At 48.9% G+C, this 16,039-nt stretch overlaps 1 protein-coding gene across 3 annotated transcripts; it reads left to right on the forward strand.

The window, feature by feature from the left end:
* Window positions 1-502: 502 nt before the first annotated feature.
* CSRNP2 (cysteine and serine rich nuclear protein 2) lies at window positions 503-14,663 on the forward strand. Of its 3 annotated transcripts, XM_019419374.2 has the most exons (6): window positions 503-793; window positions 4,704-4,869; window positions 5,599-5,835; window positions 7,808-8,067; window positions 11,565-11,861; window positions 13,652-14,663. In XM_019419374.2, the coding sequence occupies exons 3-6, from the start codon at window positions 5,685-5,687 to the stop codon at window positions 14,573-14,575; spliced, it is 1,632 nt and encodes a 543-aa protein (XP_019274919.1). In that variant the 5' UTR covers window positions 503-793; window positions 4,704-4,869; window positions 5,599-5,684; the 3' UTR covers window positions 14,576-14,663. The 3 variants fall into 3 exon arrangements, with proteins under 3 accessions (XP_019274919.1, XP_019274917.1, XP_019274918.1); XM_019419372.2 differs by lacking the exon at window positions 4,704-4,869 and having other exon boundaries at window positions 504-793; XM_019419373.2 differs by lacking the exon at window positions 4,704-4,869 and having other exon boundaries at window positions 789-902.
* Window positions 14,664-16,039: the final 1,376 nt, after the last annotated feature.

Raw genomic sequence — 16,039 nt, forward strand, 5'->3', positions numbered from 1 at the left:
AAAAATGAATTGCAAAGTTGTGAAGATCATAGACCATGTAGGAATACTTTTGACATAAAACACTTAAATCAACCAGTCAATACGTATTGCAGTACTCAATACATTGCATTTTCTTCTCTATACCTTGCGTAAGCTGCAGCATGTCATGCTGCTTAAGACTAAGCTCCCATGAGTGCGCATAAGGGGGATTATGTTCTTTAGGCATAGGAGAGTGGTCCCGGAGAAAGAAAAAGCGGAGCTTTAGATGGAGATTCGTTTAGTCATTGAAGATCTGTAGCTGAGGTTGTCTCTCTTCCTGTTTAAAAGGCTGCAGCGGCGCCCAACTCGCTCTCCCAGGGTCCACTGCAGCAGAGACACCGCCTCCAAAGCCTGTTTGCCGGCGACTTTCGGCTCTGTGTCTGTCGCCGCCTTCAACTCCCGGCATGCCGCGGGCGTGGGGCCGACACGTAGACTCCATTTCCCAGCATGCCCCGGGGCTCGGTCAGGACGTGCCGGCGCCTATAAGAGCCAGAGCGCTGCGGCCGGAGCCTATTGTTAGCCGGAGCCGGGGCGGTTCTGGGCGTCTGCTACCGGGGGCGCCTGAGTTTGCTGGAGCCGCCCGCCCTCCGCCGCCTGCCGGCCGACCTGCCCACCCGCCCTCCCTCCCAGCCCTGCCGCCCTGGGAACTCCCCGACCGTCGCCGCGGGCCCGGGACTCGCTATCTCCTCTCTCCTTCCCACCCGGGCTAGGGCGGCGGCGGCGGCAGCGGGGGCGGCAGAGACCATCACGGGAGGAGGCAGCTGCGGCGGGGCCGGTAATGGGCCTGGGGGTGCGGGGCGGAGGGTGCCGCCTCGTCCTTTCTCGGGATCGGCCCTCGGGCGGCTGTGGAGGAGTGGTCAACCCAGAGCTGCGCGGATGGAGGGGTCAGAAATGAGGGAGGCTCGGACGGGAGCGGTCGGGGGGCGGGGAGCCAGGGCGCCGCTGGGAAGGGAAAGAGTCGGGAGAGGCGTGGGAGCTAGGGGCACGGAGGACGCGGGCCCGAACTGCGGGGGCAGCTCGGGGGAGACCGATGGGCGGCTTGGAAGCTGGCAGGATTGCGGATGAGGGTTGAGTTCGGAATGGAGTGGAGATGATGTAGGATGGAGGGAAGTGAAGGAAGGGGAGGGCGAATAGAGGAAAATGTGGGAGGAGTGGTTGGGAATTTGTGAGTAGCAGGCAGGAAGGGATGAGGAAGGCTGGGCAGGGGCTGCAGACGATTGGAATGAGCGGGAAGGTTAGCAGGAATCAGAGAAATGGGTTGGGAGCTGAAGGGTTCAGCAGGGGTGTCCATTAAAGGGAACTGATGCCTTGACATGCCCTTTTCAGCTCTGGTTCCTGATGTCTCCCATTTTTCTGGCGTTGTGGGGGAAAACGAAAGCATCACTTGCCCTGGTTGCTAGTTCGATCGTTTTTTCACAGGCCCAAACACGCAGCTGACTGCCATCCATCCCTTTTAGTGCCATGGTCTTGATTTATTTTTTTTTTTGAAGGGGTTAGAGTGGCAGCGTGACACGCAAACCGTTCTTCAATATGAAATGTTGGAAGTTATCCCCGAGAGACACAGTGTCCTCTTGTCCTGCAGTTTTCAGTTTAAGGGAAACCCATAGTTGATTCACATTTTCATTTTCTTCACTGACTTTACATCTTGCTAATTTCCAAAGCCAGGAGGATGTTGGTGTGTGCCAGAGTTATCAATGACTGGATATCCTTGAGGGTTAGTGGTTCCTGCAGCATCACGTTCCTCATCTCCCACAAAGATCTTGTGTTCTCCATACGATGGTAGTTTAGACATGGAAAGCCAAATTCTAACCTTGTGTCAGCGAATGGGGGGGGGGGGAGGGTTGGAGGGACGCTTCCTTAAAATACCTAGTTTAAACAGTATGTTTGCACTTAAGCACTTTATATGTTCATAATCCTGGTAATCACAAGGACACATGGATCCAAGGAATTGATAGTATTTGAGAATCAGCTGCAATATCTTGTAAAAGGAGAAACAGGGTCGGTCGTCTTATTCAGGTTTATCCTAACAATTAGCAGCAAGCCTTCCTTCCTCTAACCCAGCTATGGAAGATAACCCTGACGATCTTACCAGAGATTTTTGTCTCTTGACCTTTAGTAGAAGGTTGGGTTCCAGTGGAGTGGGGAGGCTTTCTCCCATGAGATATACCTTGTCTCGTCATTTTATACTCATTTAAGAGAGAGGCCTTTGTTACCTAAACTTGGCGAATACACTCTGAACCCACAAAATTATTTCTGGACAGTCCCTCTTTTGCTAGTCTCATAAGCTGTTTTGGTTTTGGGGGGAGTGATAGGAATCCTACAGACGTGAAAAGGCTTAGATCTAGTACTAAAATGCACATATGCTGTAGATCTTGATTTGGTGCTAGCCTAATATCTTCTATATACTCTGGATATGAGTTATTTCATATACCTTTGAGAAATACTCAGACACACTTGAGAAAAGACCATAAGGCAGAAGTATGTAGCCAGAAAGTATCAGCTGACCTTTCATTTCACTGTCATTAAAAAGCTTTTATAGAGGTTTGCATTGTTTTCTCCAAAAGCATTTGTTGTTTGAGTTGGTCATTTTGACAGTTAACTGTCAGTTATGACCTGCATTTCCAGTCTCACCTTCATTATTTCTGTCTGGGTTTAAGTGCTTGGAGTGTAACTTACAAGTGTTTCTCTTATACACAGGCATTGATCCTTTGCCAATGAATGGTTGAGAGAGGTGGGCATGACTGATTTCTAATTGTGGTTTGAAAAGAGGTTGATTTGATGAACTGGAAAGTGTGGAACCTATTCTAGTTGCTTCTGTTGCAAAGAAAGGTCTCTTCAGGCCACTGTGGGAAGTGGATGGGAGGTTTGTTCTTGATGCCCAGGGAGTATCTTTGCCTGACAAGTCGAGTTCACACCAGAGTTGGGTAAGGAAGGCTGGGTTGAAATTTAAACTTCTATTGGTTGTCAGGACAGAGTTGATGGATTTTGTGTGTATGTATATGTATATATATGTGTGTGTGTGTGTGTGTGTGTGTGTGTATACAAATACATACATGTATGTATTTGTATATATAAATATATGTATAAAATGGAGTGAAAAAGTGACGCAAACAGATCCTGGGTAGCGTTAGGAGAGCTAAATCAGTATGCACATTATTTACACATAGAGCCATAGGTTCAGATTATTCTCCGGCATTTTAAGGAAAATATCTTTCTCCTAGGTTTCACATCCTTTCTTTCTTTCCCCCCCCCCGCCTCTTTCTTACCTGCCTCTTACGATTGCCCAGAAGCCACTCTTCCAGAAGTGGAAGTGGGGAAGACCTAGATAAAGGGGAGAAGGAGAATGGAACAAGTAGCCAGCAGTCCTCGCTGCACCAGAGGAAGTGCTACCCCTGAGGGCAGCTGGGTTAAGACAGCGAGAATTTTAATAATAAAGATGATTTTGGACCAAACCCAAACTCGTGCAGGGCATAAAGAGAAATATTCAAAGGGAGCCCACAATACTGGAAGCAAAGGGACACTGGAGGAAAGACCAGGAGCGCACAGTTTGCTTCTGGTCAGAGATCCCCCTCATGCTTCCAGGCTGAGGAAAAGGCCACCTTCCCAGTAGCAACACTAAAGATACCAGTTAAAACTGAAGCTAGACTGAGGCCCTTTCTCAAAAGAGCAGACTTTCAGCTCAGTCTGAGTTTTTATGTGGTTGATAAGATTTTTAAGTGGGGAAGAAAAAACTCGGTTCAGTGGTCAACGGTATTCTTTCTCTCTCTTTTTTTTAAACATCACCCACATAAATTCTCAGTCGGAAAGATTACCTCCCCATGTCGAATGCAAGGAAGAAATTTGTTAGTTAATAGGTATCTTTAAACCCAGCTGAAGTCTTAGCCCATTAAAGAGTCCTTGGCGCTCTCCATTCTTAATATGTGCGAGGAACGTGACCTCTGATGGTAAGATCAGTAGCCCGAAGAACCGAATCGATACTTTGGGCTCCTTTTTGAATTTCATTACAATTCTTATCAAGCACTTGGTTATTTTTTTTTTCCTCCTGGCCAAGTGTATTTCAGGAATGTGCTTGTCTAGACCTATGATGGCTGAGGTTTCCTAGGTACATCTTGTGACTTGAATACAGAATTTTGATGAGATCTGCACAGAGAGATCAGGAAATCTCTTCGCTAAAGTACTCATTAGGTCTGGTTGACTAAGTAGAGCTGATCCAGGAGCAGGCAAATTGCTTCCGAGAGACTCAGTCCAGAAAAACAGCTCTGTAGCAGGCAGCTTTTGACACCACAGTATATTCTGGGTGGCTGCTCTGCAGTAACGCAGCCCTGTCTTTCTGGGCAGTGTTGTTATTCCTGCTGCATAATTAGCAACTAGTGAGATCATAGTCTGGGGAGATTCTGGCATTACTGAGGCAAAGCAGGGAGGCTTCGTATCGTCACATGTGGCTCCGGCTCTGACAGCATTTCTGTTTCGAGCAGATTCATATTCTTGGGAACTTAGGTCCAAAGATGGAGAAGGAGAGAGATCTGTACCTGGGAAATGGACTATCCCTCGTGTGGCACGTTGAGAACACTGCCTGCCGTATTGACTTTACCAGAGTCGATTGTCACTTCTTTTGCTATTTGTTTTCCCCTCGCTGGTTTCTTTACAGGGGGCTAAGATTGTAAAGCTAAGTTTTCCTCGCACAGGGGATGATGGCAGACCAGCCGAGCCCTATTATATGGAGCTATATGAGATCGGAAAAGCTTCTGGGTTTCGAAGGCAGTGCAGATTCTAATCTTCAGTCCATTCTTTACAACCACATTTGATCTTTGTAGGAGGCCGGTGAGAATCTTCACCCTTGTGAAGATCTAGGTAAAGTGTTTCCCTGGCTTCTGATAGACTGTGAAATTTGGGGCCGAGAGCAGTGTTTCCCAATGTGCGATCCAAGGCTCATTTGCCCCCTGAGATTCTTCCATAATCGGGTGTGTGGAACACTGCACTAGCTGTGGGCTCTCACGCTTCACCGTGCTCGTTGGCATATTCAAGGCCTTCAAGCTATCCTCTCATAGCGCTTTTCTAAACTGTTTGGACACGGCAGTCCTATTTCCACGTAAGGCTATTAATATCCATGGAACTAGTTTATTTAATGTACACACTTTGGGAAACGCCAGGCCAAATTTTCCCTAGGAGAAATAATTGGCTCTCGTTTAGGTTTAGGCACAGCCTAATTCTGCCTTTGATCCCCAGTCCCTTCTCCTGGCCCCTTGGGAGAGCTCTCCCGTGTGAGCACAAGAGCAGCTACCGTTATCCCCGGGCTAGTGAAACCCAGAGCCCAGCTGGCGTGGAACCAAAGGCCTTCACTCTGCTGGGAAGGGTGCTGTTGTTACTCATCTCATTATTCTAAGAGTGCCTGGGACTGAAGGGAAACATAAGTAGGAGAACGTTGGCCAGAATAGGTAGAGAAATGACCTAGTCGCAAGAGACCAGACATCAGTGCTAGCTCAGGGACTTTGTTTCTTCATTTGGAGAGCCGCATGTATAGACTTGGGAGGGAGGTCTGTCTCAGGACAGGAGTGCTGATTCCTCTTTTCCCCTGGGCAGAATCCTAATGCGCCTGGCTAACTGGTGGTGAGCAGGGGCTTTGGGGCCAACGCCGTGGGCTCCCCAAGGAAACCCCTTTGAAACCAATGGATGCATTCACGGGCTCGGGTCTCAAGAGGAAGTTTGATGATGTGGATGTGGGCTCATCAGTTTCCAACTCCGATGATGAGATCTCCAGCAGTGACAGTGCTGACAGCTGTGACAGTCTCAATCCTCCTACAACTGCCAGCTTCACACGTGAGTGAGCCCCTCTACCCCCCACCTGCACCCACACCCCCCCAAGCATCAGAGCCCATTGCAGTCCTTGCGACTGCTTCTTCTGTCCAGCTTGGGGATTTTCCCTTAACCATAATCTTCCTACTCTTAGCCCAACCTCGCTCTTTGGAGGACTTCACTGCTCTATTATCATAGACTTAGGTCTGACTTCTTCTAGCTGATTTTCCTTATGCCATGTTTTATAGGTTCCCAGGAACCTATGGGCTGAATTAAATTGAATAAGTCCAGGGGCGCCTGGGTGGCTCAGTCGGTTAAACGTCCGACTTCGGCTCAGGTCACGATCTCATGGTCCGTGAGTTCGAGCCCCGCATCGGGCTCTGGGCTGAGGGCTCAGAGCCTGGAGCCTGCTTCCAATTCTGTGTCTCCCTCTCTCTCTGCCCCTCCCCCGTTCATGCTCTGTCTCTCTCTGTCTCAAAAATAAATAAACGTTAAAAAAAAAATTTTTTTAAAATAAAAAATAAAAAAAAATAAATTGAAGAAGTCCAGGATACTACCCTTGCCCACCCGAGTTCCACACAATTGTAGCACTAGTAGGACATAAATGCTTACTGCCTGGACAACTGGGGAAACTCCAGATTTCTTAATTCTTTTTTTTTTTTTAGTTGTTTAAAATGTTTGTTTTTGAGAGAGAGAGAGAGAGAGAGAGAGAGTGGGGGAGGGGCAGAGAGAGAGGGAGACACAGAATCCGAAACAGGATACAGGCTCTGAGCTGTCAGCACAGAGCCCGATGTGGGACTTGAACCCACGGACCGTGAGATCATGACCTGAGCCGAAATTGGCCACTTAACTAACTGAGCCACCCAAGCATCCCCACATTTCTTAATTCTTATAGCTCAATTAATTTCTTGGAAAGAACTTCCACATGAGAGCAGGAGAGGGATAGAGGAAGAGGGAGAGAGAGAATCCTAAGTAGGCTCCATGCCTAGTGCAGAGTCCCATGCTGGGCTCGATCTCACAACCATCTGGTCATGACCTGAGCGGAAATCAAGAGTCCAACACTTAACTGACTGGGCCACTCAGGTGCCCCAGAACTTCGGATTCTGTAGATCAGAGGTTGCCTATGGACCAAATCTGGCCCGCTGCCTGTTTTTGTAAATAAAGTTTTATTGGAATACAGCCACACACGTTGTAATTGATTTCATGCTACAGTGGCAGAGTTGAGTAGTTGCGGCCGAGTTGCAAAGCCTAAAGTATTTACTATCTGGCCCTTTAAAGAAATACAGCATCCTCTGCTATAGATTATACACACTGTCCAATAGAATTTTCTCTTATGATAGAAATGGTCTAGGGGTACTAGGTGTCTCAGTCCATTGAGTGTCTGACTCTTGATTTTGGCTCAGGTCATGATCCTGGCATTGTGAGATCCAGCCCCATGTTGGGCTCCATGTTGAGTGTGGAGCCTGCTTGGGATTCTCTCTCTCCCTCTGCCCCTCTCCCCCACTTACACTCTCTCTTTCTTAAAATAAAAAAAAAAAAGTTTTACATCTGCACTGTCCAGTATGATAGCCATCAGCCGTACGTAGCTGTGAGCACTTGAAATGTGATTAGTGTAATTGAAGAGCTGAATTTTAAATTTTATTTTGAGTAACTGAAATTTAAATCGCCACAGGTGGTTACTTGCTGCCATACTGACTGAAGCTATATAGATTGTTACATCCTGAAAAGATGGCCTAGATGTCCTCTTCCCAGCTGATGTCCAAAATTAGATGTTGTGGTCATCTGTGTGGGTAAAGTCGGTCTGGAGGCAGTGGTTCGGACCAGCTGATGTTCAAGGCCCCTCCCAACCGTGCATTTATGATGTGACGATCAGAAGTTTCCCAAGGTTCAGAGAGCACTTTGGGCAACAGTTGAGAGCTTAGTTGAATGAGAAAGAACGAGACCTCCAGGCAGGCCGTTCCTGGGTTAGTAACACTGCTCTGTGCTCCCTTCTCAGCCACATCCATCCTCAAGCGGCAGAAGCAGCTGCGGAGGAAGAATGTGCGCTTTGACCAGGTGACCGTTTACTACTTTGCCCGACGCCAAGGCTTCACGAGTGTGCCCAGCCAGGGTGGGAGCTCTCTGGGCATGGCCCAGCGCCATAACTCCGTGCGCAGCTACACGCTCTGTGAGTTTGCTCAGGAGCAGGAGGTGAACCATCGGGAGATTCTTCGTGAACACCTGAAGGAGGAGAAGCTCCATGCCAAGAAGATGAAGGTGCCTAAGGGGTCTGGGATCTGGTATTTAACCGCGTTCCGAGATAAAATGGAAAACCATCTGGGTCTCTGGATTCTTTATTTATTTGTTTTAAATTTGCTGCCCTCGGCACGTAGAAATTCCAGATCTTTTGAACGAGACATCCCAGATTTGGAATCCGATCTCCGTCTGAGACACCATTGTTCTGGTCTCTGGCGGGGAGTCTACACAGGGTAGCAAAATGGCTGCCCTAGAATTCCCTACCCTCAGCAGATTTTTAAAAAGTTTAAAATGTGAATATCTACAAACATTCGAGTCTGCCACCCTTGGAATCTGAGGAAGCACAGTGTTTCAGTTTCTTGTCAAATGATCGTCTGTTGTCCCAATGCCCAGAACGGGTTTTAGATCCTTTACGTTCTCTGATAGGACCCTGCTGTTTCTATAACCCCCGTCACCTCGAGGTGATAGTCTTTTATGTGTAAATGACAGTGTAGCCAAATAGTTCTTTCACTGTGGATGGTCCCGGGCCTGCCGCTGAGGCCACGCCAGCTCTCGCAGTGTAGGAGAGCAGCGCTGGAAGAAGACCCGTCTCTCGCAGGATGGCTCTTCACAGCTACCCGTTTGCTTTCAGCACTGCCTGGCACTCCACAGCCGTGTTTTCCACCAGGCCGCAAAAAGGTCCCCCCGAGTTCCTAGTTCCAAACTTGGAGAACACTGCTTCCGGCCCGGCCAAGTTTCTTGTGGGCCCGAAGCCTGCTGACCCATATTAAGACAGGTGGCTGCGTTATTTCCAGGGCTGCGGGTGACCCCCTGATGAGCCACACCAGATTGTGGTGTGGTCGGAGAACTGACGGCAGGGGATGTGGACTAATGATATCCCTTTCCCCCTGTGAGAGCCGTGTCTCCTTCCCTCAGTCGACTCCCAAAGCCTTACACCTGTTTGTCTAACTGGAATGACATTGAGGCGTCCCTTTCTTGTGTCTGAGGAATTCTGTCACTGACCCTATCACCTTCCTGCTGCTATAGCAACAGCTGGGGAAATAAACACTGTTCCTGTCATTTGCGACGAAGGCTTTCTTCCCTTTCCGTGGAAGAAACCCGTCTCCTAAATCCGGTAGAGGCATAGCCTGTCACAGCAGGATTCCATCCTGTTCTGTGGCCCCCCCTTGCAGGATGTCTAGGGACAGAGCTCAGCAAACTCCAGGCTGGCCGAGGATTCCTCCTTATTAGCAGACTTCGCGAACAGCAGCACTGGTGGCAGCTGGTACATCTTTCTGTGTCAAGAGAAAACCCTGCCTTTGCTCTCCCCAGGTCCAGTTTGCTCTTAGAAAGTTTTCCTATCTTTATTTAGCGCTCTTCAGGGGAGACCCTGTTGATCTCAAAGATACATCTTTTGCATGGCCCATGTGCCATCTGGTATTTTTTCCTTTTAGGCTGCCAACAAAAACAAAAAAAAACTGCTGGTGCTCTGTAGCTTTGATTATATATAATTTTTCTAATATTTTCATTAAAAAATTTTAAATTTATTTTGAGAGTGCGCACGCACGCGCACGCGTGCGCGCGCGCACGCACACACACACACACGTGGGGAAGGGGCAGAGAGAGAGGCCCAAGCAGCCTCCATGAAGTCGGTGCACAGAGCCCGACATGGGGCTGGAACCCATGAAACCATCAGATCATGACTTGAGCCAAAGTCAGATGCTCAACCAACTGAGCCACCCAGGTGCCCCAGTTATTTTTCTTTTTAATTTTGGCCTTTCGTTCCTTTGGAGTGCCTTATTATGGGTAGTATGAATTGAGAATCTAACTTTTTTTTTTTTCTTCCCCCAAAAGAATATCCAGTTGTCCCAATACCATTTAATGCCAGAGGACTCTTCTCACTTGATTTGAAATGCCACCTCTGTCGTGTTACATCCTTACAGTTGTGTGGGTTTCTTTCTATTGCATCTCTAGCTTCTTTCCCTTGAGAGGACAGCGAGAGTGAGGGTGAGGAGGAGGCCATGAGGAGGAAGCCATCCCCAGTGAAATAGGCAGGGGCGATCCCAAGGTCTGCAGAAAGGCCCCTCATCGTTGGTCTGCCTGGTACAGAAATAACAGACCAGGAAACCTCCAGAAGCACCACTGTATTTGTCTCCTCTGTCCCACCTTCCCACAAACAAACACAACAGGTGTGGAGCTTATTAGCCAGGCCTATTGCATCACGTCCCCCAGGAGCTGTTCCTTTACCAGCACCAATCTGTGGCTGTCTGATGAAGTAAGCCAGCCCCTCCAGTAGCTTGCTAGTAGCTTCCAGAGCTCTGGAGATGATGAGGTCTCATTTTCTTCACTCGAATTCTCTGGTGAGTTTTCAAAACTCATTCAGCCAGCTTGTCTTCACACTGTCCTTCCACTAAGACTCCCTTTTCTGGCTGGCTATCCTTCTTAGCCCAGAGAACCCAGATTTCTGCCTGTAGATGGTACCTTAGTGCTATATAAGCCACCCTGCCTCACATACTGCTTTTCTTTGCAATCAAAAAAGTATCAGGAGAAAGAATATGTTCTAGACCGTGGGCCGGAAGTGAGAGCTTCCTTGGGTAGCCATTAACAACTTGCTCCTTTTTTTTCCTCCTCCCAATGAAATGAAGCTCTTCTGTGTATGTAGATCATTGTTGACACTGTGAAGATTTAGGCTCATTGACAAAGACCCGGTGGCCTTGTACTACACTTGAGTGTCGTCTTCTTCCCAGAATGTGGTTTTGGGTCCTTTGGGGGTACATATTGAAGGGTGTTTTGCAATGTTCTCTATCCATCCAAGGAATATCTAGCCATTGATAGACCTTCTCCTCCCTGTGTTAGAAGGCAAGTTAGCTGAAGTTAAGGGACACAAGTCTGGGAATGGAGAATATATTCGTGGAAGAATATTATCTTCTAGGAGGGAGGATGAGACACGGGTTTTGAGAAACTTTGATCTACCAAGGTGATACCCGGTGTTGACAGGAAGGTGTTAGAACTACAGAGCTACATAAGGCTTCCTGCCTTCCTGCTCTAGGTTTATTCTCTTAAACTATCCAATATGGTAGCTGCTAGCCACACATGGCTATTTTTTTTTTTTAAGTTTATTTATTTTTGGGAGAGAGATAAGGAGCACAAGTGGGGGAGGGGCAGAGAGAAGGAGAGCGAAAATCCCAAGCAAGCACCCCCACCATCGACGCAGAGCTCAGTGCGGGGCTTGAACTCATGCACTGTGAGATCATGACCTGAGCCGAGACCAAGAGTCGGCCGTTTAACCGACCGTGCCACCCAGGCGCCCCATGTGGCTCTTTATACTACACTCAATTAAAGTGAAAGGAAATGAAAACGTTCAGCTTCTCATTTGCACTAGCCGCATTTCCAGTGCTCAGTAGCCACACGTGCTATGAGCAGCATGGCCATTTCCATCGTCGCACCAGGTTCAGTTGGACTGTGCTGCTCTAGACACCCACTGTGAGGAGGTGCCTGCAAATACTCGAGGCTAACCTGTCCTCCCTGTCTCCTGGCAGCTGACCAAGAATGGGACGGTGGAGTCAGTGGAGGCCGACGGCCTGACCCTGGATGATGTTTCAGATGAAGATATTGACGTGGAAAACGTGGAGGTGGATGATTACTTCTTCCTGCAGCCCCTGCCCACCAAGCGGCGCCGAGCCTTGCTGAGGGCTTCGGGGGTCCACCGCATCGATGCCGAAGAGAAACAGGAGCTTAGAGCCATCCGCCTGTCACGGGAAGAGTGTGGTTGCGACTGTCGCCTGTACTGTGACCCAGAAGCCTGTGCCTGTAGTCAGGCTGGGATTAAATGCCAGGTGAGTCCAAGTCGACCTGAGAGAGCATATCTACTCTAGAGTCTGGGGGACGTGATGCGGGTACCCATGAACACGGGAGGCCGCCCGTCACCCGTGGGTGGATTCCCCGTGAGTGTGAACACTCCATAGCTCCATAACCCTCCTCCACCAAGGAGAAAACCAAGCACGGCAGGATTCCTAGGCTATGCAGATAGCAGTTACCTTTTCTGTGTTTCTCACCTCAGAGGTGATGAAGAGGCAGCTGTCCGCAAATGGGGGAACGGGGAACAGGGGTTAGTAAGTTTACCATTAGCTATTCCTTAAATATTGATTTCGTGAGATAAAAGGAAGCAGAGAGCTGAGTTAGGCCTTTAGATTTTATCTTCACTCACAGGACCTCTACCCCAATTTTGTAAAACTCAAAGTAATTCTCGGATCCTGTAATTTAGGATCAAACTTGGCCTGGCAGAGGTTAAGTCCAGGATCTTAAGTTCAGGATCTTTTTTTTTTTTTTAAGTTTCTAAAATTAAAAAAAAAATTTATTTATTTTGAGAGAGAGAACAAGTGAGATAGGGGCAGAGAGAGAGGGGGACAGGATCCAAAGCAGGCTCTGTGCTGACAGCCCCACGTGGGGTTTGAACTCAAGAACTGTGAGATCATGAAGTCAGACGCTTAACCAACTGAACCACCCAGGCACCCCTTACGTCCAGGATCTTAAAAGATGGAAGACCTCATTCCCCACCTGGCCTTCCGACGAGGGACAGGTTAGAAGGCCTAGCCCAACTGAAAAGAGTAGTACCATCCCAGAGGATGAAATCTACCTGGAACTTGTAGGATGTGGGTGCTGAGTCCTTCTGGTTGAATGGCTCCTAACCAACCTTTTGTTTCTTAATTTTAGGCAGGTAATAGCTCTAGCTGATCTGGCCAAATACTGCTTTTCAGACTGAAGTCCCTAATATATCATTCTGTTTTACAGTCCTGAGAATAGTCCTAAGAATTGGACTGTTCTTAAGACTGGAATGGAGAGTTCTAGAAGTTGATATCATAGGAAGACATTGTGTGTTTGTACATATTTGCTGATGTTATTTTATTTTTGGTGGGGGGGGTGCTTTTTTCCTTTTGGGATCCAATAAGGAGGTAGAGTAGATCCCCTTTCTACATATTCCTGGTCTATAACTGTTTCAGAACTAAACTGGCCAACCATTAGGGAAAAATGAAGCAGGCAGTGAAAAGCTGGCCATTATTTTGTTGGAACTGTCACAATAGCACCTTAGCAAACTAAGGCACTTTCGCTAGTTTCCCTGGAATGTATGATTGCTTTGGACCAGCTAGATCTACTTCCTTTCCCACGCCTGTCGTTGCAGAAGGCACTAGGCTTGGGCCCCAGCCTTTGTCTTCTCGACACACCAGGTAAGTTCTGGGAAAGTCTGAGGCACAAAAATTTCTTCCACTCTGAGAACTGTCAGCATTCAGAGAGGTGGTCTCAGGACTTTTTAACTGGAAAGGCCCTTTGACGTGATTTTTGGCTACACTTTATTTGGAAGAGGAAACAAAGCCTTGGAGAGATACAGGACCTTCCCGAGGTCACAACTGCTAACTAATGGCTGTGCTGGAATCAGAACGCGAGTGGTCTGAAAACTACCACCTCATGCTCTTAGGTCACCACGTTGCACGTTACGCTTTGAATTAGTTGTTCCTCTTGTAAGAAGACCTCAAATCCCAGCTGCCCGTGTTTGCCAGCTGACGTCTCCTATCTCCGTTATTAAATCTGCTGGCCTCATCTTCCCTCAACCTCCTTGTCCCCTCCTCAGGTGGATCGCATGTCCTTTCCGTGCGGTTGTTCCCGGGATGGCTGCGGGAACATGGCGGGGCGCATTGAATTTAATCCGATCCGGGTCCGGACTCATTACCTCCACACCATCATGAAGCTGGAGCTGGAGAGCAAGCGGCAGGTGAGCCGCCCGCCAGCCCCGGACGAGGAGCCCTCACCCGCCGCCGGTTGCAGCCTGACGGGAGCCCAGGGCTCCGAGACACAGGACTTCCAGGAGTTCATTGCTGAGAACGAGACGGCGGTCATGCACCTGCAGAGTGCAGAGGAACTGGAGCGGCTCAAGGCAGAGGAAGACTCCAGCGGCTCTAGCGCCAGCCTGGACTCCAGCATCGAGAGCCTGGGCGTGTGCATCCTGGAGGAGCCGCTGGCCGTGCCCGAAGAGCTGTGCCCGGGCCTCACAGCCCCCATCCTCATCCAGGCTCAGCTGCCCCCGGGCTCCTCGGTCCTGTGTTTCGCCGAGAACTCAGACCACCCGGCCGCCTCGGCAGTGAACAGCCCGTCCTACTTGAACGGTGGGCCCCTGGTCTACTATCAGGTGGAGCAGAGGCCAGTCCTGGGGGTGAAAGGAGAGCCTAGCGCGGAAGAAGTCCCGCCTTCTTTCCCCAAGGAGAAGGATCTGAACGTCTTCTCTCTCCCGGTTACCTCACTGGTGGCTTGTAGCCCCACAGACCCAGCTGCCCTGTGTAAGTCAGAAGTGGGGAAAGCGTCCACCCTAGAGGCGCTAGTGCCCGAAGGCTGTAACCCTGACGAGCCTGAGAGCGAAGACTTCCGCCCCTCTTGGTCCCCCTCGAGCCTCCCCTTCCGCACGGACCATGAAGAGGGCCGTGTGGTGGAGAAAACCTCACAGCAGAGTGAGGACAGGCCCCCCGAAGATTCTTCCTTAGAACTCCCTCTGGCAGTGTGACCCGGGGATGGAGATTCTGCCTCTGACCCATTCTCTATTTATTCCCTTATTTTATCTAACACCGTTTCAAAACAAAACTGTAGAAGCAGCTGCTACGCCCATGTTATTTTATTGGGGTCTTGGGGGATGGGTGGGAAAGAATCGTTTGTACGAGTATTTTTTAAAGGGTAAACAGAACCAAGGAGACCGGTCCCAGCTGGATGTGGGGAGAGTCTTGGGGCAGAGGAGGCCGCACAGTGCTGAATACTGAGCTTTCTGGGCCGTTGGAACAAAGAACGAGGATCTCACAGGAGAAGCTGGGTAATTCGAGCAGCTATTCTTTATGTAGGGACCAGAACGCAATAATTTGAACAGCGTGGCAAAGCTCCCTTCTCCTTTCCTGAGCTCCAGGTGGGGGAAGAAGCTCAAGTTTTCTCATCGGTCACCCTGATGCCCCGCTTTGGTGCGTAACGCAGTTGGAGTACCATCTGGCCAGATCTAGAGAGGAACGGGTAGAAGGGTCTCTGCTTCTGTAGAAAACCTCCAGAATTTAGAAAAACTTAACCTGCCTTCCCTGGCCCCCCGTTTGGTAAATAAGTTAATATTTGACACGTTTGGTGTCCTCCGACCTGTTCCCCACACTGGGGATTCCTGGTCTGTAACTTGAATTCTTTCTTTCACATGTTCTTAGGTACTAGAGTTAAACTTGCCTATTTGTCTCCCCCACCCCCCTTTCTTTTTCCCTTGAAGAAAAAGCTAGATTGGCTGGGGATGTGGCCTAAAGAGCCTGAGGCTTGTGCCTGTGTAATGCCGGCTCCGTCAGGCAGCTTCAGGCCGGGGCTCACACGTCCCACAGGAGGCATATATGGAGCATTGCCTGTGTCCGAAAGAGGCAGCAGGAAAAGGCTGCTGTCTGCAAAGAAGTGGACTTGATCTGTGCCATGCTTGCTTTTTCACCCACGGTCCCCCCACCCCGCTCTGGGAGGTTTGAGCTTTAAAGGAATGCAGGACGTGGCAATCTAAAGTCACCAACTAGTTTTTGTCCTTTTCTTTCTGTACTACCCTTGTGGTCCTTGGATATACAGGGTTAAGAGAGTTTTGCTATTCCAGCCCCCCCACCCTGACAACTGCAAATGTTTATTGGATCCCTCCAACTTGATACATAAAAATTGGAAGCCAAACGAATTCTTAATTGCTACACACAGCTCCCAGGTTCCAAAGAGTTCAACTTCTGACTGTTACTTTTGAGATCTATAGAGTGGGACTCAAATTCGGGTCTTACCTCCATGGGGGGACACGGTTCCCGTTCTTCTTATGTCCAGCTCATGTTCTAGGATGCGCTCTGCTAAACACCGCTGAATTCTTATTAGTTCTCTTTGCGTCCATTTTAAAATGGAGTCAGTAGGGAGCAAAAAACACTCTCCACTAGCATCCTTTACATCACACTTCACTTCTGGTATGGTTTATTGACCAAGAAAGAACAAG

Source organism: Panthera pardus, unplaced genomic scaffold (genome assembly GCF_024362965.1).
Source record: "Panthera pardus isolate Hobbes unplaced genomic scaffold, ASM2436296v1 HiC_scaffold_6, whole genome shotgun sequence".
In the NCBI taxonomy this organism is placed as follows: Eukaryota; Metazoa; Chordata; class Mammalia; order Carnivora; family Felidae; genus Panthera; species Panthera pardus.

Excerpts from the sequence above, each read along its gene's own strand:
- CSRNP2 (XM_019419374.2), top strand. The coding sequence starts at position 5,685 with ATGGATGCATTCACGGGCTCGGGTCTCAAGAGGAAGTTTGATGATGTG. Across the intron at positions 8,068-11,564 it reads TCCATGCCAAGAAGATGAAG|CTGACCAAGAATGGGACGGT; the intron begins GTGCCTAAGGGG and ends GTCTCCTGGCAG. Across the intron at positions 11,862-13,651 it reads AGGCTGGGATTAAATGCCAG|GTGGATCGCATGTCCTTTCC; the intron begins GTGAGTCCAAGT and ends TCCCCTCCTCAG.